This window comes from Lynx rufus, unplaced genomic scaffold (assembly GCF_022079265.1).
Source record: "Lynx rufus isolate CCGP_SWC_20201006 ecotype Redwood Valley unplaced genomic scaffold, mLynRuf1.p SCAF_17, whole genome shotgun sequence".
Classification (NCBI taxonomy): Eukaryota; Metazoa; Chordata; class Mammalia; order Carnivora; family Felidae; genus Lynx; species Lynx rufus.
This window is the reverse complement of record NW_025814831.1, coordinates 6,024,014-6,049,159: the sequence shown is the minus strand read 5'-3', so window position 1 is coordinate 6,049,159 and position 25,146 is coordinate 6,024,014. Positions and strand designations below refer to the sequence as shown.

Here is a 25,146-nt window from a genome sequence, read left to right as displayed (position 1 = left end):
CCACCGCACCCCAGCAGAGGGAGGCTCTCGCCAGCTGCTGGCTGCCTCGTGGGGGCGTGGCCCTGCCGCCGCACCTGCCTCCGGTCCTGATGCTCTGCCGGCCAGGCTGCCTCCCTGTGACCTCCCCTTCTGAAAAGGTGCCACCGTGGATTCTTGGCGAATGCGTGAACACCGCACACCCCAGTGAATGGCTATGTATGCTGTGTCCCAGTTTAGGAGGTGACGTGGTGTGTTCGGGGCCACAGCCTGAGCCTGGATTTGGTCCCAGATCTTGTGCCTACAGGCCCAGCGTGGGCCCCAGAGCGGGGTTTTGGGGAGAGACCCCCCCCCCTCAGACCCTCAGGTGGCTTTCTTGCCACCCCTAGGGATTTTTCTTCTGCCTCTGCTCATTCTGCAAAGTCAGGGAATTCAATTCAGTCCAACAAACCTTTTGAAGTAAATGAAATAGGAATTTAACACCACTTAAGAAAGAAAATGGAAAGAAAAAACAGCTTTCAGGGCCAGAGCGGGAGGGGACCAGCTGGTACCCGGTGGGGCGGGGACGGTGGGGCGGGGACGAGCAGTCTCTGGGCTGCCCTGAGGGCAGCCAGGCCACGGGCTTCCTCTGCTCCACTCAGCCCTTTGCCATAGTCGGGGCTTGACTGTAGAGGTCACGGTTAAGAGGCTCTCACTCCAAGAAGAGACCCAGCCATGGTGAGAGGACTCAGAACCAGGCCACAAGTCAGGGTCAGCCAGGTCCAGGGAGTGGGAGCTGCGTCCCGAGGGGGGCGATGCTGGGTGACAGCAGTGCCATCCACAACCCTGCAAGGGCCATCCTGGGCCAAAGAGAGCCTGGGAACAAGGAGCGCGAAGCAGACCTTCCTGCTGGGGCAGCTCTGCGCCCTCAGTGTCCGGGTGGGGGGCCTCCTGCCTGGGGTGGTGGGGGGCTGGGGTTTGGCCACCGAGAGTCCTCCCAGCTCTGAGGCTCTCCGTCCCCTGTCTGAATCGACAGAGGCTGGCCGGAAGCCCTGGGAGCGGAGCAACTCGGTGGAGAAACCCGTGTCCTCATTACTGTCCAGGTGAGCGGCCCTGGGGAGGCCGAGCTGTGCGTCCGGCGGGGCCGAGGCGGGCGACGGGCCAATTCACACGTGTGTTTCATTCCGTGCCGTAGAACCCCGTCTGTGGCAAAGAGCCCCGAAGCTAAGAGCCCCCTTCAGGCGCAGCCTCACTCTAGGTACCGAACAACCCCGTCCCGGGGACCTCCTCTGTCCGCTGCCCGCGACTAACACCCCCAAACCCCCGTGTCCTGTCACCTAACAGTTTGCTCTGGGAAAGGGTGGCCTGTTCCTCAGACCTGGGGAAGGTAGTCAGGAGGGCCTTCAGGGCTGTGCACACCTGCTCCTTGCTGTCCCCTCGCAGAGCGAGAGGTGGGGCCCTGGGGAGGGCAGTAACGTGGGGCTGGCCTTGAACCCCAGCTCTGGGCTCACTGACTGTGACTTCGGGCCAGGCCGGGCGGCCTCTGCGGGCCTCCACTCCTCCCGCACCCTATAAAGCAGCTGTGCGGACAACAGCCGGACACAGGAAGTGCTCGCTGGCCGTGGCCACATCCCACATTTCGGCTGATCCTGGGACCAGCCGGCACCCTGCCTCCCCTCCCTCCCTCCTCTGCCTACAGCTCTCCCCTGAGAAACACTCACCATTTCCCAAACCAAAAGCTGGTGTGGTAGCAGGATGGAGTATTTGAAACGGAGGTGTCCCCAAAAGTCAGAGGCAAACAGCCACGTGGCCTGAATTTGCAGGTCTCTGGGACCCATATTGAGAAAAGTCCCTGTTGCCCACGACAAACTGAAGGGGACCCGCACTTAGCACAGATACAGGTAGCATCTGAGCCTGAGCGTGCAGAGTAGACAAGGCTATCCGAGAGCGCTCCGGCCGGGCTCTGGAATGGCAGTGACATTGCCAGTGATCAGGACGAGGTCTCGGAGGTCAGCCAGGTTCGGAGCCGGGGCCCGCAGGTCTCTGCCTGCAAGGAGCCCACGTGCTGTGTGCAGCTGTGAGTTGTGAGACGTGCTCTGCGGAAGACAGTGGGGACAGAGTGCTGTAGCGTGTGGGCGGGGGCAGGCCCCTCAGAGGTGGCATTGGACTTGACCTGGATAAGGAGGAGCCTGCCCTGCAGAGAGCTTGGGGACAGCCTTCCGAGCAGGAGGTAAGTGCCAAGGCCCCGTGACCAACCCGGCAAACTCAAGGACAGAAGCCAGCCAGTGTGGCTAGCAGGTGGTGGAAGGTGGGGAGGGCTGAGGGCGGGGAGCATAGAGGGGCCAGGAGGGGTCACGTGGCTGGAAGTCTGGGTTCGTTCTGTGTCCCCCGTCCTGGAGCTCTAACGCAGGGCGCCCTGGGGGACCAGTGCTTTCACTCCAGCTATGAAGGGACGGGGGACCCTAGTGGGGCAGGAGCCAAAGGAAGGGTCCTGGGAGGAGGCAAGGCCGCCAGGGCAGCCCGTGCCCCTCAACAGGCAAGGACGCTCCCAAGGGCATTCCCACCGGGAATGGGGCTCTCCACCTCCAAGACCAGTCTGTTCTCTGGTTTCACTGATGGCTCCAAGCGGGGCGTGTGGAGCCCCCTGAGAGAGGGGTCCCTCTCGGGGTGACTGTGGGGGGACTGAGGCCCTGAGAGGTGAAGCAGGCTGCCCAGGGGACCCAGAAAACTGCTGCTAGAACAGACACTTGAACCACAGCATGGTCGCTACCCCTCTTCCCCCGTCAGGATCCAAACTTCCTTAGCCTCCTTCAGAGCCACGCCGGCCTCTTTCTCGAGTTCAGCCAGGAGGGACCAGGAACACCTCTTTCTTCGTTGTTTTTTTTTTAATCCAGGTTTGGGCACTGGACCACTAAACTTTATTTATTCAGTGGTTTGCTTTATTGGGATACAGCTGGCATCTAATACTGTAGAAGTTTAAGGTGTGCACCGTGGTGATGATGTCTGTACATATATTGGGACATGGTCACCGGGACAAGGTTAGTTAACACAGCCACCACCTCACGGTCTCAAGATCCACTTTCTTAGCTGCCGTGAAGCAGACGGCACAGTGGCGTTCACCGTGGTCGTCATGCCACAAAGCACATCCCTGAACTCTCTCGTCTGCACCTGGAGGGGTGTGCCCTTTGACCTCCCTCACCCGGCCCCCGGCAGCCACCGGTCGACTCTGTGTCCACGCGTTTCCCTTTTCAGATTCCACGTATCAGCGAGATCACGTAGTGTCCGTCTCTGCCCTTACGTCACCCCTGTTGTCATACACGGCAGGACTCCCTTCTTGGTGGCTCAGTAGTATTCCGCCGTGTGTGGACACATCTTCTTTACCCATCCGTCTGTCAACAGATCCTTGGCTTGTCCCCATGTCGCGGCTCCTGTCAATAATGCCGCCGTGCCCCTGGGGGGCCTGTCTTCGGGACGGCCGCCTCCTTCCCTTCAGCTACACACCCAGAAGGGGCTCTGGGTTCGTTTTTGAGGGGTTTACCGCGGTGGCTGCCCCACGCTTCGGTTCACGTGCTCGCTCTCCCTGGCGCTGACCCCTGCCAGGTCGATGTGTGTCTGCCCACGCTCACCCCGTCGGTCCCCAGAGCCGGCTCGGGCCTCACGTTTCCCTGGACCCGCAGGCTCCCACCGCCCTTCTCTTCTCGGGAGATAAGCGGGATCCAGAAGGCGTACCTTCCTCACCACCGCTGCTCCGCTTTAAAAGGCCGAGTGGTCAGATGAGCATTTTCTCCACATTTTCCCAGGGACGGTTCACACGCCACTAGCTAACCTCGGTTCGGCAGCTTTTCAAAGAAGTACGATCCGTGAGACCGAAACCTTTGCCTCCAAAGAGCAAAACCACATCCAAACACATTTCCTGGGGGGAAAGTTACACCCGAGGACCGGTTACCTACAGCAAGGACACCGGTTTGTGTGGAAGTGGATGCCTTTAGGATGAGGGTGTACCGTGTGTTTTTTGGGATTCTGCGTGTATTTAACACCGCTGTTCCTGGTTCTCCCCAAGCTGCGGGTCAGCCGGGAACCTAGACCCCTCACCGAGCAGCTTGCCAGTATTTTTTTCCGGAGGTGGTAGCATGTGACCTGTAACTGCTGCATTGCCACCTGCGTGTACGAGCTCCCAAACCAGAAAACAACCCCTTCGTTGGGCCCCCAGTGACCCCTGGGTTGGGGAATACGGTCACAGCGTCCATGCGACCCTGTTGAGGTGGACACGGGACATCGGGATCCTTTTAGCAAAGCTTAAGAGTGGCCGGGGGTACAAGCGTGGTCCTCAGCTGAGCTTGGAGGCCCTGGCACGCCCAGCCTGCCTTCCCCCACGCGGTCCCGGCGTGGAGGGCGCCCGCCAGGCTCCCCACCTTACCGCACCCTGCCATCCTCTCCAGGATGAAGCCGGTGGGGGGCGTGAATGACGTGGCCCTGGATGCCTTAGATTTGGATCGGATGAAACAGGTGAGTGTGTCCTTTCCTGAGAGGTCGGGAAGGAGCCAGAGGCTGGGCCCCTGCCGGGTGCACGCGGGTAGGCAGGCCCATCGGGGTGGCCAGCAGTGGGGGAACGGGGTGCCCGTGCTCGTGGTCAGAAGAGCATCCCTCTGCCCTTCCGGACGTTCCAGCCTGCCCCGGGGCTCCCCGCACCCCCGGGGCCGTCCCTGGTTTCTGCAGCAGGACTGCGGGTGTCCCGTCCCCCAATCACACTCCATCCTTGCCTTGTGGGAACACCGGTGAGGGCCCCTCGGACATGCGGGTCCCTTCACCTGGAGGCTCTGCTCCCAACAGGAGATCCTCGAGGAGGTGGTGCGAGAGCTCCACAAAGTGAAGGAGGAGATCATCGACGGTGAGTAGAGGCCACGCCCTGGCCGTCACCCAGGGTCCTGGAGAAGCGGCAGGGCGGCCGGGCCCGAGGGCTACAAGGCAGCGGAGCTGTGACGGCCCCGCCGGGGAGGCCGTGGTTCCGTGCCGACGGTCCCGTTCCCCCTCCTGACCCCCACGTCACCCCCACCCTCCGGTCGGGCAAACCGAGGCCCAGACGAGTTAGGTGACTTTGCCTGAGAGATGCACCTCCACGGGGGTCGCCGACCGGGTCAGCGCTCGCCCGGGCTTCCGCCCGGCTGAGCCGTGAGCGTGTGGAAGGGGAGAGCGACCGGAGAACGCGTTCCAGACCAGGGGCGCTGAAGCGGCCCGAACCGTCTGCCCCTCGTCTGCACACCCAGACCGCACACTCGCTCCTTTGATTCTGCCACCTGCCGATCACCGGGTTGGGGTACAGGGGCCACTGCTGCCGTCCCAGGGGGTCATGGGGACCAAGACGCCACAGAGCGACCCGTGGGCCTGATACAGTTCCCGGCTTGCCTGGTTGGCCTGGGCTGGGGGAGCAGACACGCAGCTCCCCCTCAAAGAGCCTCTGGCTCCAGAGGGCAGGGTCCCGTCACGTCCGTCCTTCCGGTTCCTGCCAGAGCCTTTGATACAGCTGGCCCAGGGCTGGAGCCAGAGGAAAAGGAGAGGTTTGGGCAGAGCTGGCTCGCCCGGGGACAGAGCAGCGAGGCGCAGCCTAGACACCAACCCCCACACGCCCTCGCCAAGGCTGGGCCTGGCCCCCACAGGAGCAGAGGTGGCGGGGCGAGAGAGGGCTCCGTGACCTGAAAGGGGTGGGCCCTGGTGGCAGACGGCTGGACAGAGGGGAGGCCAGGGTGGGAGCCCACCTGAAGCGCCCGCTGACCTGGACCCCCCCGCCCCCCCCCCGCCCGGGGCTGTGTGAGCCGCACCCTGTCCTTGTCCTCGCTTCAGCTTCAGCTGAGAGCTGAGGATACTTGTTCCTGTTTGTTCTGCACCCCACCCCACCCCCACCCCCACCCCCCCCCAGGCCTGGGCTGGGCAGATGGGCAGATAAGGAGTTAATGAGTGAAGTGCAAGGCCGCCCCGGAGCCAGAGAGGAGACGCAGGCCCACTATTAACTCTGCTTTATTGCTGGGGGCCCCACCTGGGAGGGGCCGGCCAGCTGCCCCCAGGGCCAGAGCTGGTGTGTGGCCGGAAGCAGGGCTGCACAGCCAGCCTCCCTGCAGGGGGAACGGGCGGGGACGCAGGCAGTGGGGTGCGGCGGGAAGCACGTCTCCAGGTCTCGCTCTCCCCTCTGCCGTCGGTGCAGCCACAGGTGGGAGCTGCCTCGTGGGTGGGCCTCCGCCTGCGGCCGAGGCCCGCGGGAAGTGGCGGGCAGCGCGGGTGCTCCAAGAGGCATCCCCTTGTCACTTGAGAAGGGCCCAGCACTCAGCTCTTTCTCCTGGCCTTTGGCTCCAGGCCCAGTGGGGTCTGTCCAGGGAAAGGCCCAAATCTGGGGGAGAACCAGGAGGGGTGGGGACAGGAGGCAGCCCTGCAGGGGAGGCGGGAGCAGGAGCCATCCCCCTCCCCGCCCCCCGCTCGAGGCCAGGCCCTTTCTGCCGCCACTGCCAGAAGCGGGGCCCCGGGACCCCGGGACCTCCGGGCAGAATCCGGTGCCCACTGCGCCCAGAACTGCCCGGGGCTCCTGGTGTCCACAGGCCCTTCGCCAGCCCCGAGGCAATAGGCAGGTGAAGCCCCCCACCCCTACCTCAGCTCATCCTCTACCTGGAGGGGGTGCTTTGCTGTCACCCCAAAGCCTGCACAGAGTCTGCTGCCCCGCTTGACCTCTAGCCTGTGCCTCGCGACCTCTGGGAGCCTGGGTGAGGCTCTCAGGAGAGCAGGGCAGACGCCAGAAAGGACCTCTGGGCGGGGGCGGGCGTGGGGGACAGGGCCTGCCGAGAATCAGGGCTCGTCCCTGCTGTGCCTGAGCCTGTCCTGTCCCGTCCCTCAGCCATCAGGCAGGAGCTGAGTGGGATCAGCACCTCATAGTGCCCTCGGCCCCCGCTGCCACCGCCGCCGACAGAGACCCCAGGCCACCCGCCGGCGGGGACACAGCGAGGAGCCCAGCCGCCGGCCCCAGGCCTCCAGCGCCCGCGAGCGCTCACCGACGCTGGGAGGTGCTCCAGTTACGAGTGTTAACGCGTGATAGAGTATCAAAATGAGGAAACAAGTTCCAATTTCTGGATTTTTTTAGATTCTACCTGACACAGCACCGGTCTACTCGCCTTTTTTGTATTTTATATTTGCCTATTTAAGTGTACATTTCTTTGGTTTATAGAGGACTCCCCAGATCACACGCTTCATTAGATGGTTTCCGAGTTTTCTCCTAGGTGATGCGGTCAGCGGCGAGCGGTCCCCAGCGTCGTGGTGGTTGAAGTCTGTCCACGCACCGCGGTGTCTGTGTCCACGTGCTAATAAACGCTTACTGTCCACACCCCTGGCTCCGGCTCACTCTCCCGCACAGGCTCCGGCCGCTCCTGGCTGAGGACGCCGTCCCTCGGGGGAGCAGAGGGGCCAGCAGAGGCCTCGGCCGGTAGCCAGGCTGAATGCAAACGGGGAAGGCGGGAGCAGGGGCCGGGGCAGCTTGGGCGCTTCCAGCCGGCCCGCGACGGTCTCCCCCAGGGGTGGGCCCTGAGTGCCGTCCACGCTGCAACCTCAGACTCCACGTGCGTCCTGACCGCAGGGCCGGGAGTGGCAGCTTGGGCTCCGCGAGGCAGTAGGAGAGTGAGGCAGGCTGCATCCTCCAGGAAGGACCACCGCCCTGGCCCGCACGCCCGCCCGAGGCATATGCCAGCGCTTCTCACACCGCACACGTTCCCCTTCCGAGCCAGAGACGGTCTGACCCCGTGCCGGGAGCAGGGCCCCGGCCAGTGGCCAGGCCTTGGAATCCTGGACCATCTCACGGCCACCACAGGCACGGCAACGTGCCCAGCCATCCTGCGGGGGCCTCGTGGGAGGGGAGGAGGCGGGGCCCGCCGTCCGGCTGATGACAGGGGACTGCTGTTTTCTAGCCGGGCTCTGGACCACCCCCCCCGCCCCCCCACCCCCGTCTCCTCGAGTGCTCCCAACAACCGTGCGGACAGGAGCCGGGTGGTTCTGTCGGGAGGTGAGCAGCCCCCAGGGCCGGCAGTGGTTCTGGTTGTAACCCAGGGCGACAGATTCCAGGCCCACTGATCCTGTCATCTGGGGTCTGGCGGGGAGCTGGCAGGTGGTGACAGTCTCCTCCTCGGGACAGCTCTGCGGACAGGTGGCCTGGCAGGCCCCGAGGAGTCCCCAGGCCGGCGGCGGGAGGGGCTGCGCTCACCTGGCTCGGGCCAGCCTGTTTGCACAGGGAGGGCCCCCCCCCCCCCCCCCCCCCCCCCCCCCCCCCGTCCGGGCTCAAAGTACTCCCGCCAAGCTGCGCTGCCTCACACAACAGCCCCGGGGCCCGGGCCTCTTCCCAGGGCCATCCCGGTGTCAGACCGTTCTCGGACACAGGGGTGCCTGGCACCACATGAGGCCACTCCCAGTCCCGGGCAGGAAGTCCTTGCGCAGCACCGGCCAGGTCTCGGGCCCTGGGAGCTGCCACGTGCCTTCCTGACAGCCCTCCTCCCTCTCCTGGGCCAGCTCACAGGGCCCAGCGGTGCCCATGGCGGCGGGAGGGGGGGGGGGGTCCTCAGCCTCCCCAGCCTTAGGCACCCCTCCTGCTGCCTGCCTGCCTCTGGGAGACCAGGACCCCACCCCTTGCAGCCCCCAAGGGCCAAGGGCCGTGCCCCCACCAGTAAAGACAGAGCCACGACCAGGGACACCAGCCTGCTTCCCTCGGGGCCGTGGCTCACTCGGGCAGCCACCTGTATGCCCAGTCACATGTCTCCCCTCCGTGCATCTGGCCTGCGGCACTTGAAGATCTCAAGTCCTTGGGGAGTCGCTCCGGGAGACAGACTCCACCCTGTCTGGGCTAAAACCTCTAGGGTCAGGGAGGGCTTCCCTCAGGCCAGAGCCTCGAGGTGGGGCGGGAGCACAGCTCAGGGGGGCAGTGTCCACACTCAGCCGGGCTGGAGAGGAGGGAAGGCCGCTAACGAGGGGCTTCAGGGCCACGTGGACCCCCCAAGCCCCAGGATGTGCAGGGGCCACTCACAAAGGCAGGACCGCAGGGGTGCTAAGCACACAGCGTGAAGCGGCCGCAGTCCCCAAGGCCGGAGAGCAGGCGGGGTGCAGCCGGGCCGGCCGGGAAGGAGATCCACAGGCCTGAGGCCTGCAGGGTCCGGCTGGGGGGGGGGGGGGGGCCCTCAGTCTGAGGCTGGGCTGGAACCACGCCGCCCCTGGGAAGCGCGGTCTGTGGATGTGAAAACAAAACCCCGAACTGAGTTCAGGGCACGGGAACACCAGGGACGTCAGCTCGGTGGAGGCGGCACAGAGCACCCAGGGCAGGGCCAGGCCTCCGTCCCCGAGGCCCAGGAAAGGAGGGCCTGGCCTGGGTCGACAGTGCAGGTGCGGACCAAGCTTCTCCAGGCTGCATGTGTGCCCGCTGTGGCCGGATGCAGTCCTGGGTTCTGGGGGACAAGACCGCGGTCAGTGCGCGAACCAAACGCAGCGAAAGCAGCTCTGGGCACTGGGCTGGGGGTGGGGTGGGCAGTGACAACCCGCTCTGCAGCAGGGGGGGACGGGGCGGGGCAGCAGGCCCCCGGGTTCCGCTGGGTCCTCCGCCCCGGGCTCACAGACGCTCCTCCGCCAGCTTGCACACCCGCTTCACCCTGGCGTAGGGCCCCAGGGAGTCCTCGAGCACGAAGTCCCAGAGCACCTTCACCCACGAGTGGTGCTGCGGTAGGTGGTCGTAGTACTCGGGTGCGATCTTCCGCACCTGCAGAGGGGGCGGGCAGGGTCAGAGGTCGCAGCCTGGGGCACGCCTCTCTGCCACACACATGCACACGCGTGCGCGCGCACACACACACACACACACACCCGTCACTGCCCAGGGTACCCACGTCTAGCTCAGCCAGAGTGCTGCCTGAGGCGAAGGGGCCGCTGGCAGAGCCCCCTGCCCTAAATGGGGGTGAGCGCTTAAAAACGCGGCCTCCCCTTGGCGGAGCTCATGCCAAGTTTCTGCCCCCGGGGCCCCAGGTGGCCCAGCTTTCGTCCCTCAAGCGCCTGTGGGGTTCTGAGACGAAGCCTGGCGCGAGTTCGGCTGAGCCATCGTCGTGCCCACACTCCTCGCGCCCAGCATCCCGTGCCCTCTCCCGTCCCCCACACCCTCTGGCCTCGGCTCCCACCAGGCCCCCGTCCATCACCTGCCTTCCTCTCAGCCTCACCAGTCCCCATTTCCCAAATGGCGCACACCGCTCCCTCTAGCCTCCTGCCCCCTCGGCACCCACACCCTCAGCCCGCCTCCTCCAGGAAGCACTCCCGGCCGCATGGGCACACCGCCGCTCCACCGCCCGCCAACTTCAGGGGATGCCCTTCGCGCCCGCGCTCAAGGCCCGCTTTATAGCTGACGACCCAGCTCGAGAGACCAGGTGGCCCGCACGGGCGTGAGCAGTGGGAGAAGTAAAGGCTCGCAGCGAGCCGACCACACGTGCTTCTGTGACCACCTTGGGTCCAGATTCTGGCTCTGCTACTTCCTGAGACAGGGACCCCCCACCCTTGTCTGAGCCTGTGCCTCGTGTGTGAAATGCGGATAATGGGGAACGGGGGTCCTCGCTGCACGGGCTTGTGGCGAGGCCGAAGGGAGATGCTGCCCTGGTGCCCGGCACGCAGCCGGACCTCGGCCGCAGCGGCAGGAGAGGAGGGGGAGGTGAGGGAGGGCGGGGCTGCACCCCCCAGGCCGGGCACTCGGGCCGTCGGGAGTCCAGAGTCACGCGGCCAGGGCACAAACACCCGCGCACCCCGACGAGTGCTCCCACTTCACCGCATGCACACACACACACACACACACGCGTCCGTGTGGCGACATGCTCAGCCACACGCGCAAACATCTGCACACTCAGGCACGCGCACAGACTCAAACACTCCGACGTCCTCCCCACCGATGGATGCCTCCTCCGGCCACCCTGCGCCTCGGGTCTCTTTCTAGCCCCCCAGCGCCAGAGGGGCGCTCCTTCCCCTCCCCCTCCTTCTCTCCCTCCCTCCTCCCTCCTCCCGAAATTCCCCCCAGGGGGGCTCCCAAGGCGGAGGAAGCAGCTCAGGCGGAGCCACTTGGGTCACAAAGGGCAAGGCCCACCCCATCCTCTCTGTGCCACCAGGGCGCCCTGGAGGCCCACAGGGCAATGACAAGAAACGAGCAGGGACAAGGGCGGCAGGGGCCAGGAACGGGAGGTGTGTCACACGCAGCGTGGCTGTGCTGCCCCCCCCCGGCCCCCCCCCCAGGCACAGAGAGGGCGAGTGGCCCGCCCCAGGACATACAGCCCGGGAACCGTTTCGCTAAACGGTGAAATGCCCCTCGAGCCCCTGCCCTCCCTGAAATCACCCCCCTCACTCCGCAGCCAGGGGGCCCTCGCCTGTACCGTGCGGCCCCTCCCGCCCCCCCAAGCGCCCCCAAGCCCCCCCCCCCCCCCGCCCCACTGGGGCGCCCCTACCAGGGGCAGGTTGCAGCCCGGGATGCTGGGGAAGTCGTGGTGCTCCACGTGGTAGCCCACGTTGAAGGTGATCCAGTTGAGGGGCCCGTAGTAGGAGTAGGTCTCGTGGCCCTTGAGGAACATGTAGTGCTCGGCCACGAAGTGGCCCGAGATGGGGTGCAGGCCCAGGCCCAGCAGCGTGCTGGCCAGCAGGTAGACCACGGGCTTGAGCCCCCAGAGGGCGAAGATGGCGGCGTCGGCGGCCAGCTGCACCAGCGCGTTGAGCACCTCCATGCGGGTCACGGCCTTGGGGTGCACGCACAGCGGCCGCAGCGAGTAGAACAGGGGCTGCAGCGCCAGCCACAGCAGCTTGCGGGCCGGCGTGCAGAAGAGCCAGCCCTCGAGGCGCGTGGGCACGTCCACGTCCAGCCCGTCGCCGCCCAGGTAGCGGTGGTGGTCCACGTGGTACTTCTTGAAGGAGGCGGCGTAGGGCACCCCCACGGGCAGGTTGGCGAACACGGCGAGCCAGCGGTTGCGCGCGGCGCGGCCCGTGCCGAAGGCGGCGTTGTGCGAGATGTCGTGGATGGCGAGCGTCAGCGAGTGGTTCACGCAGCCCCCGAACGCGTAGGCCCAGAAGAGCAGCCAGCGCCACGCCAGGCCCCGCACCAGCCAGCAGGCCAGCAGCTGCGCCAGCACCAGCCCCAGCACCGTCCACTTGAGGCGAGGGTCGGGCCGCATCAGGGCCTTGATGGCCGGGTACTTGGCTGCGGGGAGGGCGGAGGAGACAAGTGAGGGGGGTGTGGCCACGCGGCCGGGCCTCCCCCTCCCCCGCCAGCCCTCCCTCCCTCCTTCCAGCAGCCACGGGGGGGGGGGGGGGGGGAGGGGGCGGGGCGGGGGCCACTCGAAGGCGTGGCCCTGCGTCTGGGGACCTAGGATCGATCCTTCGGGGGCAGGGGGGCCCGCGGAGGCAGCCGACCTGCCTCCCCCACCAGCTGGGGGCTCCCGCGGGACTTCCCAGGGTGGGGGTCTCTGCCGCCCGCCCAGGAGCAGGCGTCAGCACAGGTCACAGAAACGTAGTGCCCGAAATGGAAGCGGCACATTATATGGGGGGGGGGGGGGGGGGGGTGGAGGGGGACTTCCGAGAGGCTCCAGGGACGCGGTGCACGTGTCGCCCAGGCACATCGGGAACCTCGGAGGGCGCAGGGGAGGGGACACAGAGGGCCCTGGCTTTGTCGCCAGTGTTGCGGTTCTTACACAAGATCTGAAGGAAACATGATAAAATGGTGAATGCGTTCATTTTGGGTGGGGGGTGTTTGTTATAGAAACTTTGGTACTTTTCTGTATTTTGTTCTACAGGAAAGAAAAGGACAATGACAGTGAGAGTGGGCCAAGCAGGGGAGGGCCTTCCAGCCAACAAGCGGCCAGACACAGCAGGGACAGCACAAGAGTGGGGGGCAGGAGAGGGAAAGGGGGAGAATGCCTTCTAGAAGCCTCCCTGACTGCTCTGTGGCGGGGGGTGGGGGTGGGGGAGTAAGGAGTCTGGTGCTGTGTGTCCAGGGATGGGGAGGGACAGCACCAGTGACTGTCACATGCTCAGGGTGACAAGTGCTCCTCAGCTCTGCTCTGTCCCCTGGTTCCCAGGGCAGGGCACACAGGCCCTCAGAGGCAGAGCACAGATCTGGAAACTGAGGCTAGTGACAACAGGGGTTTATCCCAGGCACGCTCAGGACAGCCGGTGCCAGTCTCCGGGCAGCCTCGGGCTCACCAACCACAGGCTGGCACATGAACAGCGTCCCCAGGACCACAACAGAGGCTGGGCCCCAACTGGAACCGGCCAGATGAAGGGTAAATCCTGCCCAGCCCTTTCCTCTAACTGACCCAGGAAGCCACTTCCCTTTTGTGCTCAGAAGAGAAGGATGTGACAGCTCGGCTCAGCCCCCCCCTCCGCGGCCCCCATGGCCAGGCCCCTCCACCCTCCTCCCAGCCCACAGAACTTGCTGTCAGAGCCACCCAGTGATCGAACAGTCTGCTTCATAGGTGGTGAGCCGCCTGTCCCTGGGAGTATGCAAAGAGAAACACAACAACATGGGCAAAGGGATTCTGCCCCAGGCAGAAGGGAGACTCAGGTTCAAAATCCTCCTGCCCAAGAGGCCACACTACAAGCCCATCTTGGGGTTAGGCTGGATGTTGCTGTGTAGCCAGAGGTGTGTTCCCACCCTCTCTGGACCTTGGTGTCCCAGCATGTGATGGCAAGGGTGTGACATGCCTCACAGGCTATCTGTCCCCACAGAACAGTCCTGGTTCCACAAACGCAAAGAGCCTTCATCTGCCGGAGATGCTGGGGGGCGTTGGAGTTCCCAAGTCCTAGAACAGCAGGCCACCTCTGCCCAGAGATCAACAGAGTCTCCCCCCAGGCAGCACTTACACCAGCTGCGCCACCCCCCCCCCCCCCCCGCACTCAGGGACCACCTCTTGGACAGTGCCAGCCCTCAGGCCTCCAATCTTCACAAAGCCACCGGGCCCTTTGATCCTGGGACCCCTCTCCCTGAAGCTCGGCCAAGGACACCACCAGGACAGTGGTCACAGCACAAGTATAAAAGCAGAACTTGGGAACAAGCAGGCAAGGCAAGCGACGGGTGACAAACCTCAGCTCCACTCAACGGGAACACAAGGGCCCCAGATTCCCCCGGGGGTGGGAGAGAGCGGCATTCGGAGCAGGTTCAGACCCTCGCTCCAGATGACAGTTTAATATCCAGAATATATAAAGATCTCCTACAGCTCAACAACAAAGACAGACAACCCAATTTGAAATGGGCAAGTGACCTGAACAGACATTTCTCCCAAGACGTGCACCTGGCCAATTAGCACATGAAAAGATGCTCCACGTCAGCCATCAGGGAAATGCAAATCAGAGCCACAAATGAGACACGCTACACACCCGCTAGGATGGCTGTAATAAAAACAGTTAATACCAAGAGTTAGGGGCCGACCTGGAGTCCTTGTTCGCGCACTGCTAGTGGGAATGCAAAATGGCGCGGGCGCTGTGGAAGACCGTTGGGCGGTTCCTCAAAGAGCTAAATGTAGACTTAGCGTGTGCCCCAGCAATTTCACTTCTCAATAGGTACCCCAAAGAACTTAAATCAAGGACACACACGAGACCCGTACGCCAATGTCCAGCACACTAGTCACAGCATCCAAAGGCGGAAAACAACCCACGTGTCCAACAACAGATGAACGGCTAAACAAAAAGGGGGCTGGCCACACAGTGGGATATCATTCAGCCATCGAAAGGAACAAAACTTCCAGTCGAAGAACAACCGAGTCCCGGGGGTGCAGTGGCCGCCACGGTGACTATAGTTGATAACACCCTGTTGTAGATTTGAAACTCGCCTCGAAAGTAGATCTTCTTCCATTCGGGAACCTAACGACAGACAAAAGTGTCTGTAAGCACCCGTGGTGACACATGTTAAGGAGATATACTGTGGCGGTCCTTTTGCAACATATACAAACACCGAGTCCTCCTGTTATACACCTGACCCTAGTATCGTGTTATATGTAACTATGCCTCAATTTAAAAAATTCCGAAAGGGGCGCCTGGGTGGCTCAGTCGGTTAAGCATCCGACTTCAGCTCAGGTCACGATCTCGCGGTCCGTGAGTTCGAGCCCCGCGTCGGGCTCTGGGCTGATGGCTCGGAGCCTGGAGCCTGTTTCCGATTCTGTGTCTCCCTCTCTCTCTGCCCCTCCCCCGTTCATGCTCTGTCTCTCTCTGTCCCCAAAATAAATAAACGTTAAAAAAAAAAATTAAAAAAAAAAAAATTCCGAAACACCTCTGTTTCACAATGCCGACTCCCTAATCCTGCTCCCTGAAACGGACTCCCGGGTGAACTACCAGCGCTGCAAAACCAAATTTTTTTAAAGGGAGGAAATGTTGACACAGGTTACAACATGGACGAGCCTTGAAGACACGACGTTGAGGAAAGAAGCCAGAAACAGAGGCCGCGTGGTTTATGACTGTACTGACACGAACGTTGAGAACAGGCAAGTTCATAGAGACAGAAGGGAGGGGTGAGCAGGGGCTGGGGAGGGGGTCGCAGGGGTGGGGGGGAGCGGTGACGGGTCTGTTGGGAGCCCCAAAAAGGTTTCGGAAACAGCAACGGCACACAACCGTTGCCACCAGATCAGGCACCTAAACGTGGTTACAGCGGCAAACGGTACGTTACATGTATTTCACAATAAGGAAAAGGTTAAGAAAAACAACCCCAGCTCAGGGCGCCTGGGCGGCTCGGTCGGTTGAGCGTCCGACTTCGGTTCCGGTCACGATCTCACGGCTGGTGGGTTCGGGCCCAACGCGGGGCTCTGTGCCGACAGCTCGGAGCCCGGGGCCCGCTTCGGATTCTGGGTCCCCCCCTCTCTCTCTCTGCCCTCTCCCGCTCATGCTGTCTCTCTCTGCCTCTCAAAAATAAATGAACATTAAAAACAAAAACAAAACTACAGTCCCGGCTCTGGGCAGGCTGGTTCGACCGCAAGCCTCCGCGGCTGAACCACGGCCAGGGTCACCGGCAGGACTAACAGATAAGGTACGGGGCAGCTCCGGCTGAGCGGCCAAGGCGGGCACGCCGACCAGCCTGCAGTCGGGATGACCGCCTGGTGCACCGGGGAGGCCAGCTTTAAGGAGCAGGTCGCCAAACACGGCCACAGAGGCTTGCCGCTGTGCAAATGGGACACGGGGGACTGCCTTCACCCCGGGGGCCGGCCCGCATTGCCTAGCGGCCGCTGAGCTTCCACCTGCGTTGCGGGAGGTGACTGGGCCGCCCCACAAAAGTCAGAGGCCCCGTGGGGTGCACGCGGGCAGAGGAGTCCTCGGGATGGCAGTGCGAAGGCCCTGCCACCTTAAGCCAGGAGAACCCCTTCACAAGATGGAGGGAGATGCCGGCAACGGGGGGCGGGGGGACAGAATGACAGCCCCCCACAGCCCCCCACGTCCCAATCCCATAACCCACGAGTAGGTTTGACGACACAGCAAGAGAGAAGCAAGGGCGAACAGGGCAGTCAGGTTACTAGGAACGGACCTTACTACACGAGAATGACCCTGGATCTTCCGGCGGCCCAGCGTCATCCCAGGGCCCTACCCGTGGGGGAGCAGGCAGGAGAGGGGGTCCCGGGGGCGCCGAGAAGGGCTCCGCCGGCCCCTGCTGGTGTGAAGGTGGCGCTGGAGGAGGCGGGTGCAGGTGCCTGCAAAGCTGGAAAGGCCTGGAACCAGATTCTCCCCCAGGGAGAGCACGGCCCTGGGACACCCTCACATCAGCTGGGTGAGACCCGTGTCAGACTCGTGACCTCCAGAACTGCAAGAGAACACGTGTGGTGTTCGAAGCCCCCCGGTTTGTGGAAATCTCACCCAAGAAAACTCACCCAGCACCGGGACCAGGGAGGAGGAAGCCGCACGGCTGGGCCAGCCACCCGGGTCCGCTCCTCCTCTGCCCTGACGTCTGGCGCTGGGCGCGGGGCCACTCACACTCGGTCCTGCCCCTGACGGCCCGAGGGGGATGAGCCAGCACTACGCTCGCCCAGGTTCTCCCCCCAGGTGGGCACGAGACCAAAGGACCCGAGCCTGGGAGCGGGGACTGCGGTGTGGGCCCCACGCAGAAGGGGGGACAAGGGGCAGGCCTCGTCCAAGCTTGCTCCTCTCCCAAGAGGGGGTCAGAGTGACAGGCGACACTTCAGAACACAGGCCTGTATTTCCTGGGAAGACCAGTGCTGGGGGCGGGGGGATGTTGGTGGAGGGAGTGGGGGGGGACTGGGAGCTGGGAATCCAGCAGCCACAATGAGGTGAAGCCGGAGAAAGAAGAAAGGTCTTCACGACGGCCAGGAAGTTCTGGCCACCTCAGCCATCAGCCGACACGCTCACCCACGGCCCGGGGCCGGGGACACCACAGAGTCCCCCTAACCTCTGCACAGCTGGATGTCAGGTCGGGACATCCAGGTCACAGGTCACAGGGCTCTCCGCCAGCCTCCCTTTTACGAGGGGCAGCCCCCGGGGCACCAGCCCTCCCCCCCCCCCCGGGCAACCAGCGGCCTGGCCGGCACCTGCCAAGGCACACGCGAGAGCTGACCCAGGAAGCTGAAGGCCACCAGCTTCTACAGGGTTAGTTCCCATGCTTCCCCTTGGAAGGAGGCCAAGCGTGGGCAGCACGGGGGGGCAGGCCACACCTGCACCAGGTGAGCAGCCTGGCAAGCTGGGGGACACTGGGGACCAGGACCCCAGCTCTGGGATCAAGGCCAGCAAACAGGCCAGTCCCGTGCTCCTCAGAGGCAGCTGTGACCTTGGACAGTGGGCGCCAGATGCCCCACCTGTCGAACAAAGACAGCGAGTCCTACCTGTGGGGAGCAAAGGAGCGCACCCTTGAGGACCCACCCCTGCCGAGCCCACCTTCGGGGAGCCCGGTGCCCCTTCTCCTTTACCTGACAGTGTCCCAAATCCTCGGCTGCCCCCAGCCCAGGCGGCCACACTACCTCCCCACCCTTGTCCCCACATCTGAGAAATGGGGTGATACTCCTACCTGCCTCCCGGGGCTGCAGTGAGGCTGGGATGACGGCTCCGGGCCCTGGGAGCTGTCTTGTTGCTATTAACTGCAGTTTCCTGATCTGAGAATAAAAACATCCTACTTCTGACCTATGGGGGCTCGGGTGCTGCTCCTGGAGGCTGATCTGGCCCAGCTTGCTTTGACCTACGAGAACGAGCCCAGCGCTCCCGGGCCGGGAGGGTCACGGGGTCCAGCCATCCTGCTGGAAGCCTGGAAAGTGGGGCCGATGTCCCAGCTGGACTCCAGGCAGGGCAGGGGCGATGCCTACAAGGGGCCAAGCACGTGAGCCCCAGATCACCTCCACTACCTGCCGGGAGGCGCTTCCTGGACACGGTGCGGGGAGGAGGGGCCCAGCAGCCATCAAGGAGAAGGCAGAGCCCAGGGGCCTTGGCTGAAAGTGTATGTGGGGCGAGGCACCAGAAGGGCTCAGAGACCACAGTCAGGGAGCTGGGCCCCACCTTAGGAGCGGGGCTACTCTGGACCTTCCCATCGTGAGAAAACTCAAGCCTCACTCGAGGAAACCTCAAATACCTGACTTTTCAATTCCAGAGCTTCCCGGTTCCAGAGGAGATGCTCTGGGGACCACTGGCCACTCAGGACCAGAGGTGGACGTCACTGGGCACCGTATGGAGCCGGGTAACTGAAGCCACGGGCTGGAGGTGTCTAGCCAAGGAGGGGCCATGAACAGGAAGACAAGACAGGTGCCCCCAGTGCACTTAGCAAGGTCATGGCGGCCTCAGCAGGAGCCATTCCAGCACAGCCAGGGGCAAGATGGCAGTGGGGTAGGGAGATGCGGGGGACGAGTGCGGGCATGGGGGGCATGGGGGACGGAGGGAAGTTTGGCTGGGGGGTAAGAGGAGAAGGAAGAAAGCACCTGCGGACAGCAGAATGAGAGGACGGAGATGCTGGGGCGGGGCTCACGGAGCAGGCAAGGGGGTGCTGGCCCTGTAGGAGCGGGGGCCTCTTCCAGGGGCTCAGGGAAGGACACAGCCCTGGGCTCCATGTTCTCTGGGCCCCAAGAGAGGGGGATGCCCAAAGGCGAGGCAGAGAACCCCACACTGCTGGCAGCTCCCACGAGGAGCCGCAGCCCTGGCTGGACATCCAAGCCTGGCCCAGCCTGACCAGGCCCTTCCCCACGGTGGGACCCCAACTGATGGCGGCGGGGGTCGGGGTGGGGGGGCCCTGACGACTCAGGCCTCCAGCTCAGAGACCACAGGAGCTGGACTAGGCCCCGCATGCTTCGAGGGCTCTCTGCTCCACAGGCAGCCCGGAGCCCCGCCTGGACGGCCACCTGGAACCAGAGACAAACAGACCCATGCAAATGTCTTCTAGCAACAGCCCGGGGCGGGCACGGCCCAAGGCAACTGGGCAAGCAGCCACCAACAACAGCCGTCCTTAGAAGTCCCACTGCCCAGCCCTGACGTGGAAAGGAGGGTCTGAGGTGTAGGCAGGCCGGGAAAGAGGGTGACAGTGCTGAGACTTGGCCTGGGGACCCCCACCGCCAGGCCCGCAGGATGCACGCAGGGGCCCGGGTGAGGGCTGGGACATCGGCGGGTACGCCACGGGGGGAATCTCACACACGGGGATCCGGCCTTCACCACCCTGCCCCGGAGGGGGCCATCCCGCCACCGCAGAGACGAGGAAGCAGGGGTCCCCCCACAAGGTGAAACAGCGTGCCTGATTTCCAGAGCACCGTCCCCTCCCTGCCAACCGGAGAGCCAGAAAGAGCGCTCTGAGGGGCCTCAGCCCCCCGGGGGGAGCCTCTTCCCAGGACCGGGCTACGTCGTTGCCAGGGCAAAGCACCCAGAGAAAACCCTGGTCCCAGCTCGGGAGACCGGCTCTACCGCACAGGGACCGGCTCTGTCCCTCTCTGGGCCAGCTTGTCACTGTCCACCTTGAAGGTGCTGGTTCTGACCGTGCTGGGGCTGTGAGCGCGCGGAGGGGTTCCCCAGGGCACCCAGTGTGGGGAAGCCTGGCTCCAGCAGAACTGTTCGTTTACATGCATCGCACGGATCTACACGCGTGACAGATGTGTTCGCAGGACCCAGAGAGCGGAGCGGGAGGATGGGCCCGCGGGACCCAAAGTGCCCCCACACCAGCCCCCTGGAGCGGCGTCACCATGGAAACTTCTCCTGAGAAACGCTGCTGGGCCCTCAGCCTCCAGAGGTAGCCGAGGAGGTCCCAAGGCCGCCCAGGCTCCCCCTCCCTCCCCCTGCCGACTGCTGGCCTCGGGCAGGGCCCCCAGGAGCACGCGAGGCTTCCTCCTGCCGACACTGTGCCCCTCCACGTGCCAGGCCTGGCACCATCTGGGACGACATGTTCCTACCACCTCCCCGAGGAGCCCAAACCCCACCGCGTGACAGTCTCCACGGCCGTAGGGGAGGTCCTGGCCACTGCCTCTCATCGCCTAAGTGCTCCCAAGTCTAGAACATTCCACGGCACACAGCAACTCATGCTGTCCACCTGCTTCCCACCCCGGTGCCCAGAGCGCTTTCCCTCACGTCGCCGCCCGCGGTAACTTGACTACCCTCCCAACAAAAGCGCCTAAAGCCCTCATAATCCCCTCCTTCCTAAACAGCTTCCTTGTGGCCCTGCCCTGGCTCAGTGGCCTTCCCTCAGTGACCCCCACCTCCTTTTCCCTTCCAGAGCCAGAAGGCTAGTCTAACCCTGTCTGGTCAGTGCGGGAGGCACTGTGGGGACCCGGTTCGGCGCAGACAATGTAGAAAGTGACCCAAAGTGCCTTCAGGAGCCACCAGACCCGCCTCCTCACCTGCATCTCACTAAACCTGCTTTTTGTCCATTGACAAATATTTGCTGAAGGTCTTTGGCAGCCAGGCCCCAGATCCTGGAGATGGGAGGGGTTCCCAGGCTGTGCAGGGGTGGGGCATTGCCCTTCCAGGGCACGTATATAGTGTGTCCCAAAAGAAGGACACACACACACACACACACACACACACACACACACACCCATGCATGACATCAGGGCGGAAATCCGAAAGATGGAGAGTCTGGATGTAAGAACCTGGGAGTGACTGCACCTGTTCGCAAGCCATCTTGCAGGTAATGAAAATACTCCAAAACTGGATTATGTAACTTCAGTAAAGTCATTGGCCTGTGCCTTTCAAATGAAGGAATTTACGACATGTAAATCGCACCTCATAAAAGCTGGTACAAATTAACGAGCAAGGAGTTAGGGAGGTGGAGGAGGCCGGGGCACATGCCTGGGTGTGGAGGCTGGAAATGAGAGCTGGCACCTGTTCGTGAGTTGTCTGTCAGGGACAGTGGCTCTCCTCGGGCCCCGGGGACAGAGGAGGGTGGAAGACAGGCCCCGGCTGGTGCAGCCATGGGTCAGAGGTCTGCCTGACCCCTGACCGGCTGGGTAACTGCACGAGTGACTTAACACGTAGAGAGCGTCAATGTCAGGAAGGCAGAGACAGGACAGGCCAGGACAGGGTACAAGCGGCCCCCAGGGGGTGGAGGAGGGGCAAGGACAACAGACCGGGGCTTAGAGGAGAGGTCCGTGCTGCAGGCACCAGCCACACTCCTCCCTTCCCACATGCGTGCTCAGCACCGATTGCTGGTAGCTTGACATTGGCCATGAGAGAAATATGTCCAGAAATCTGCCAAATGCCCGGCTTGCAAACCAGGGCTTTTCATCCCCTCCAGAGAACACCAGCACATGCGCGCACAGGAGACAGGAGTTCGGTACATAAAGAATAGGGGACAAGAATTCAAGCAGAGGGAACAGCATTTGCAAAAGCCATGAAGAGGGAGATGAGCGGATGGGGTGCGTCCCACAAAGTGGCTAGGGAGCAAAAAGCAAGGGGAAAGGGCAGGGGCCAGAGATGGGGACGCCCCAGGCGCCAGGGCAGAGGTGAGATTTTACCCTTTGGAGGATTTCGGTAGGGGAGGACGTAATCGGGTCAAAGAGGGTCCCCGAGTAATCCCTTAGGGATCACCTGTCGTCTGTGCTACCCAAATACCCAGCATGCCTCCTTCCCTCCCCACCCAACTTAGGGTCACAGCACCCCTTGCTTTCCTTGGAGAGCCCCTTCTCTCTGCTCTTACGATGCGACGCGACACTGTGGGGCCCCTGCCTATCACAGCCCCCTGCCCGCTGACCAGCCCCCGGACCCGAGGCTCCCTCCGGCCAGAGATTACCTGGCTCCAGGCCAGGCCGCTACTCAGGGCAGGAGGGGAGGGGGGCAGCTCTCTTTCTTCTGTGGGATCTCAGAGCTGGGGGGACCCAACCCGGGTGCTGCCTGCGGCCCGCCTGGCAGAGGAGAAGGCCTATATGGTGACCGAGGCGGGGACGAGGGGCATGGAGAGACGGGCCTTGTGGCCTGCCTGCCCCCACCCCTGCAGCGTCTCTGTGGTTGGGTGAGGAGAGGTCACAAACTCCCCCCGTCCCCAGCTTCAGCCAGCTCTGTTCTGGAATCACCACTTGCCACTGAGAAAGCCCCGGCAAGGGTTTCTTGCCTAAGCAAATAATGCAACAATTGCCAAGAGTCTTACTTCCTTGTTTCCTCTTTTGTTTTCCTTTGATTATTTGAATTTTTGTGTGTGTTTTGTTTTACCATGTGTGTGCCCTGTTTTCATAAGAAAAAAGAAATCACAAAGCTATTTGTTTTTAAAGACAAACCCAAAGCCAGCTTCTGATTCCCCTGCCACGCCTGGCTTGGCCTCCGGTCCGCGGCGGGTCACAGTCCTGCTGGCTCGGATCCCGCCCTCACAATACAGGGAGCCTCAGGCGTGGCCCCGGGAGACACGGCTCTTAGGGGGCTGCGTGGGACCCCCGTTTTCTTAGGATGCTGTGCCCTGAGGAGCATGTCCCCATCTAGGCAGGAGCTGGGGACAGACTTTGGCGCTGCCCCAAGGGCACTGTGGTTAGCTCCGGGCAAGGGCTTCCTGGGTTCTGACTCCCTCCCCGATTGGGATCTTTCTGAGCGTCCGCTGCCCACCCCACCCCACCCCCACACCCCCGGGGCTTGGCATGAGCCGCAGCGGCCAGGTGGGGCCGGAACACATGGCCAAGCGGGACGTGACTGGAACACCAGTCTGGCCCCTGCAGCCTGCGATCTGTGTGGTCCTATGCAAGTGACCTGCCTTCTCTGAGCCCGGCTCTGCTGTCTCTTCTATAGAGAGAGACACCAGCAGCTTCACACGGAATTTGTCTCCGGCTGGGAATAGCACGGATGGCAGAGAGCAGAGATGCAAAGGCATTCCCTGTCCTTGGGGAGAACTCACCTGTGTGCCAGAGGAGCAAAGATCATCGCAGCCACCCATTACTGAGTGCTGGGCTAAGTAAGCACTTAACGCCACCTCATTTGACCTGCCCAGCAACTCTGGAAGGAACAACAACCCCTTTTAACCTCACCAAGGCTCGACTCGCTCCTCTGTTGGTTGACCTGCCCAGGGTTTACATGGTTAACGGCTGAGGGCTGAGGATGAAATCCACGGCCGAGCTCTAGAGCCCTGCAACCTTCCCCAGAGAGATAAGGACCTGATGGGTTGGAGCCTCGGAGGGAAATCCCAGAGGAATGCCGTCCCCAGCGGAGGCCAAAGTCCAGGAGGGCAGCCGGGCGGGGGCCGGGCCTCCTGCAGGAAATGGAATGGAGCAAGAGCCCTCACTAAACTCCAGGGGCGTTTTTCACAGAACTAGAACAAACCATTCTAAAATGTCTACGGATTACATATACCGTGGAATACTACTTGGCAATGAGCAAGAATGAAATCCTGCCATTTGCAGCAACGTGGATGGAACCGGGGGGTGTTATGCTGAGCGAAATCAGTCAGGCAGAGAAGACAGATGTCGCATGTTTTCACTCATATGTGGATCTTGAGAAACTTAACAGAAGACCATGGGGTGGGGGACGGAAACAGAGAGAGGAAGGGAGGCAAACCGTAAGAGACTCTTAAATACAGAGAACAAACTGAGGGCTGATGGGGGGTGGGAGAGAGGGTGATGGGCACTGAGGAGGGCACCTGTTGGGATGAGCACTGGGTGTTGTGAGGAAGCAATGAATTATGGGCATCTACCACTGAGCCAAGAGCACGCTGTACACGCTGTATGTCAGCCAACTGGACAATGACTTATATTAATAAATAAATAAAAATGAGAAAGCACACAGAAAAAAAAAAATTCCTATGGAAGAACAAAAGATCCTGAATAGCCAGAGCAATCTTGAGGAAAAAAAGAACAAAATTAGAAGTATCACGCTCCTGGGCGCCTGGGTGGCTCCGTCGGCTGGGGGTCCGACTTCGGCTCAGGTCATGATCTCACGGTTTGTGGGTTCGAGCCCCGCGGCGGGCTCTGTGCCGACAGCTCAGAGCCCGGAGCCCGCTTCAGAATCTGTGTCTCCCTCTCTCTCTGCCCCTCCCCAACTTGCGCGCGCGCTCACTCTCTCTCTCTCTCAAAAATAAATAAAAACGTTAACAAATGAAGAAAAAAAACGAAGTATGACGCTCCTGGATTTCAAACCATACTAACAAAGCTGTGGTAATCAAAACAGTATAAATTAGCATAAAAATAGACACACAGGATCAGTGGAACAGAATAGAGAGCCCAGAAATAAACCCACACGCATACGGTCAATTAACTTACGACAAAGGAGGCAAGTCTATGCAGTGGGGAAAAGAAGGTCTCTTCAGTTAATGGTGCCGGGGAAACTGGACAGCCACAGGCAAAAGAATGAAACCGGACCACTTTCTTACACGATGCACAAAAATAAACTCAAAATGGATTACAGACTTGAATGCAAGACCAGCTGTCCAAAAGCTCCTAGAAAAAAATATACGCAGTAAGCTCCCTGACATCAGTCTTGGCGACGATTTTTTTGGATTTCACACCAGCAGTAAGTAAAGGCAACATAAGCAAAAATCAAACAGGTGGGATTGCATCAAACTAAAAAGCTTCTGCACAGTGGAGGAAACCATCAACAACATAAAAAGGCATCCTGCGGAATGGAAGAAGATATTTACAAGTCACATATCCAATAAGCGGTTAATATCCAAAGTATGTAAGGAACTGATACAACTCAATAGCAAACAAAAATTTGATTAAAAATGGGCGAGGTTGGGGCGCCTGGGTGGCTCAGTCGGTTAAGCGTCCGACTTCGGCTCAGGTCACGATCTCGCGGCCCGTGAGTTCGAGC

At 62.2% G+C, this 25,146-nt stretch overlaps 2 protein-coding genes across 6 annotated transcripts in view; one reads left to right on the top strand and one right to left on the bottom strand.

Moving 5' to 3' along the window:
* EVL (Enah/Vasp-like) overlaps window positions 1-7,315 on the top strand; it is a 76,271-nt gene extending 68,956 nt beyond the window's left edge. The window contains exons 10-14 of one of the 2 annotated variants that reach the window (XM_047080120.1): window positions 992-1,058; window positions 1,151-1,213; window positions 4,395-4,461; window positions 4,786-4,843; window positions 6,833-7,315. In XM_047080120.1, the coding sequence (XP_046936076.1) occupies window positions 992-1,058; window positions 1,151-1,213; window positions 4,395-4,461; window positions 4,786-4,843; window positions 6,833-6,870 (293 nt within the window). In that variant the 3' untranslated portion in view covers window positions 6,871-7,315. Of the gene's footprint in view, window positions 1-991; window positions 1,059-1,150; window positions 3,919-4,394; window positions 4,462-4,785; window positions 4,844-6,832 lie in introns of those variants that run through there. The other variant, XR_006962139.1, reaches the window with a different exon arrangement.
* Window positions 7,316-8,245: 930 nt separating this feature from the next.
* Window positions 8,246-25,146, bottom strand: part of DEGS2 (delta 4-desaturase, sphingolipid 2) — a 71,432-nt gene continuing 54,531 nt past the window's right edge. For 2 of the 4 annotated variants that reach the window (XM_047080116.1, XM_047080117.1), the window contains 2 exons: window positions 11,433-12,175; window positions 8,246-9,721 (listed from right to left, as the gene is read on the bottom strand). In XM_047080116.1, the coding sequence (XP_046936072.1) occupies window positions 9,575-9,721; window positions 11,433-12,175 (890 nt within the window). In that variant the 3' untranslated portion in view covers window positions 8,246-9,574. Of the gene's footprint in view, window positions 9,722-11,432; window positions 12,176-14,801; window positions 15,039-24,596; window positions 24,894-25,146 lie in introns of those variants that run through there. The other 2 variants (XM_047080119.1, XM_047080118.1) reach the window with 2 other exon arrangements.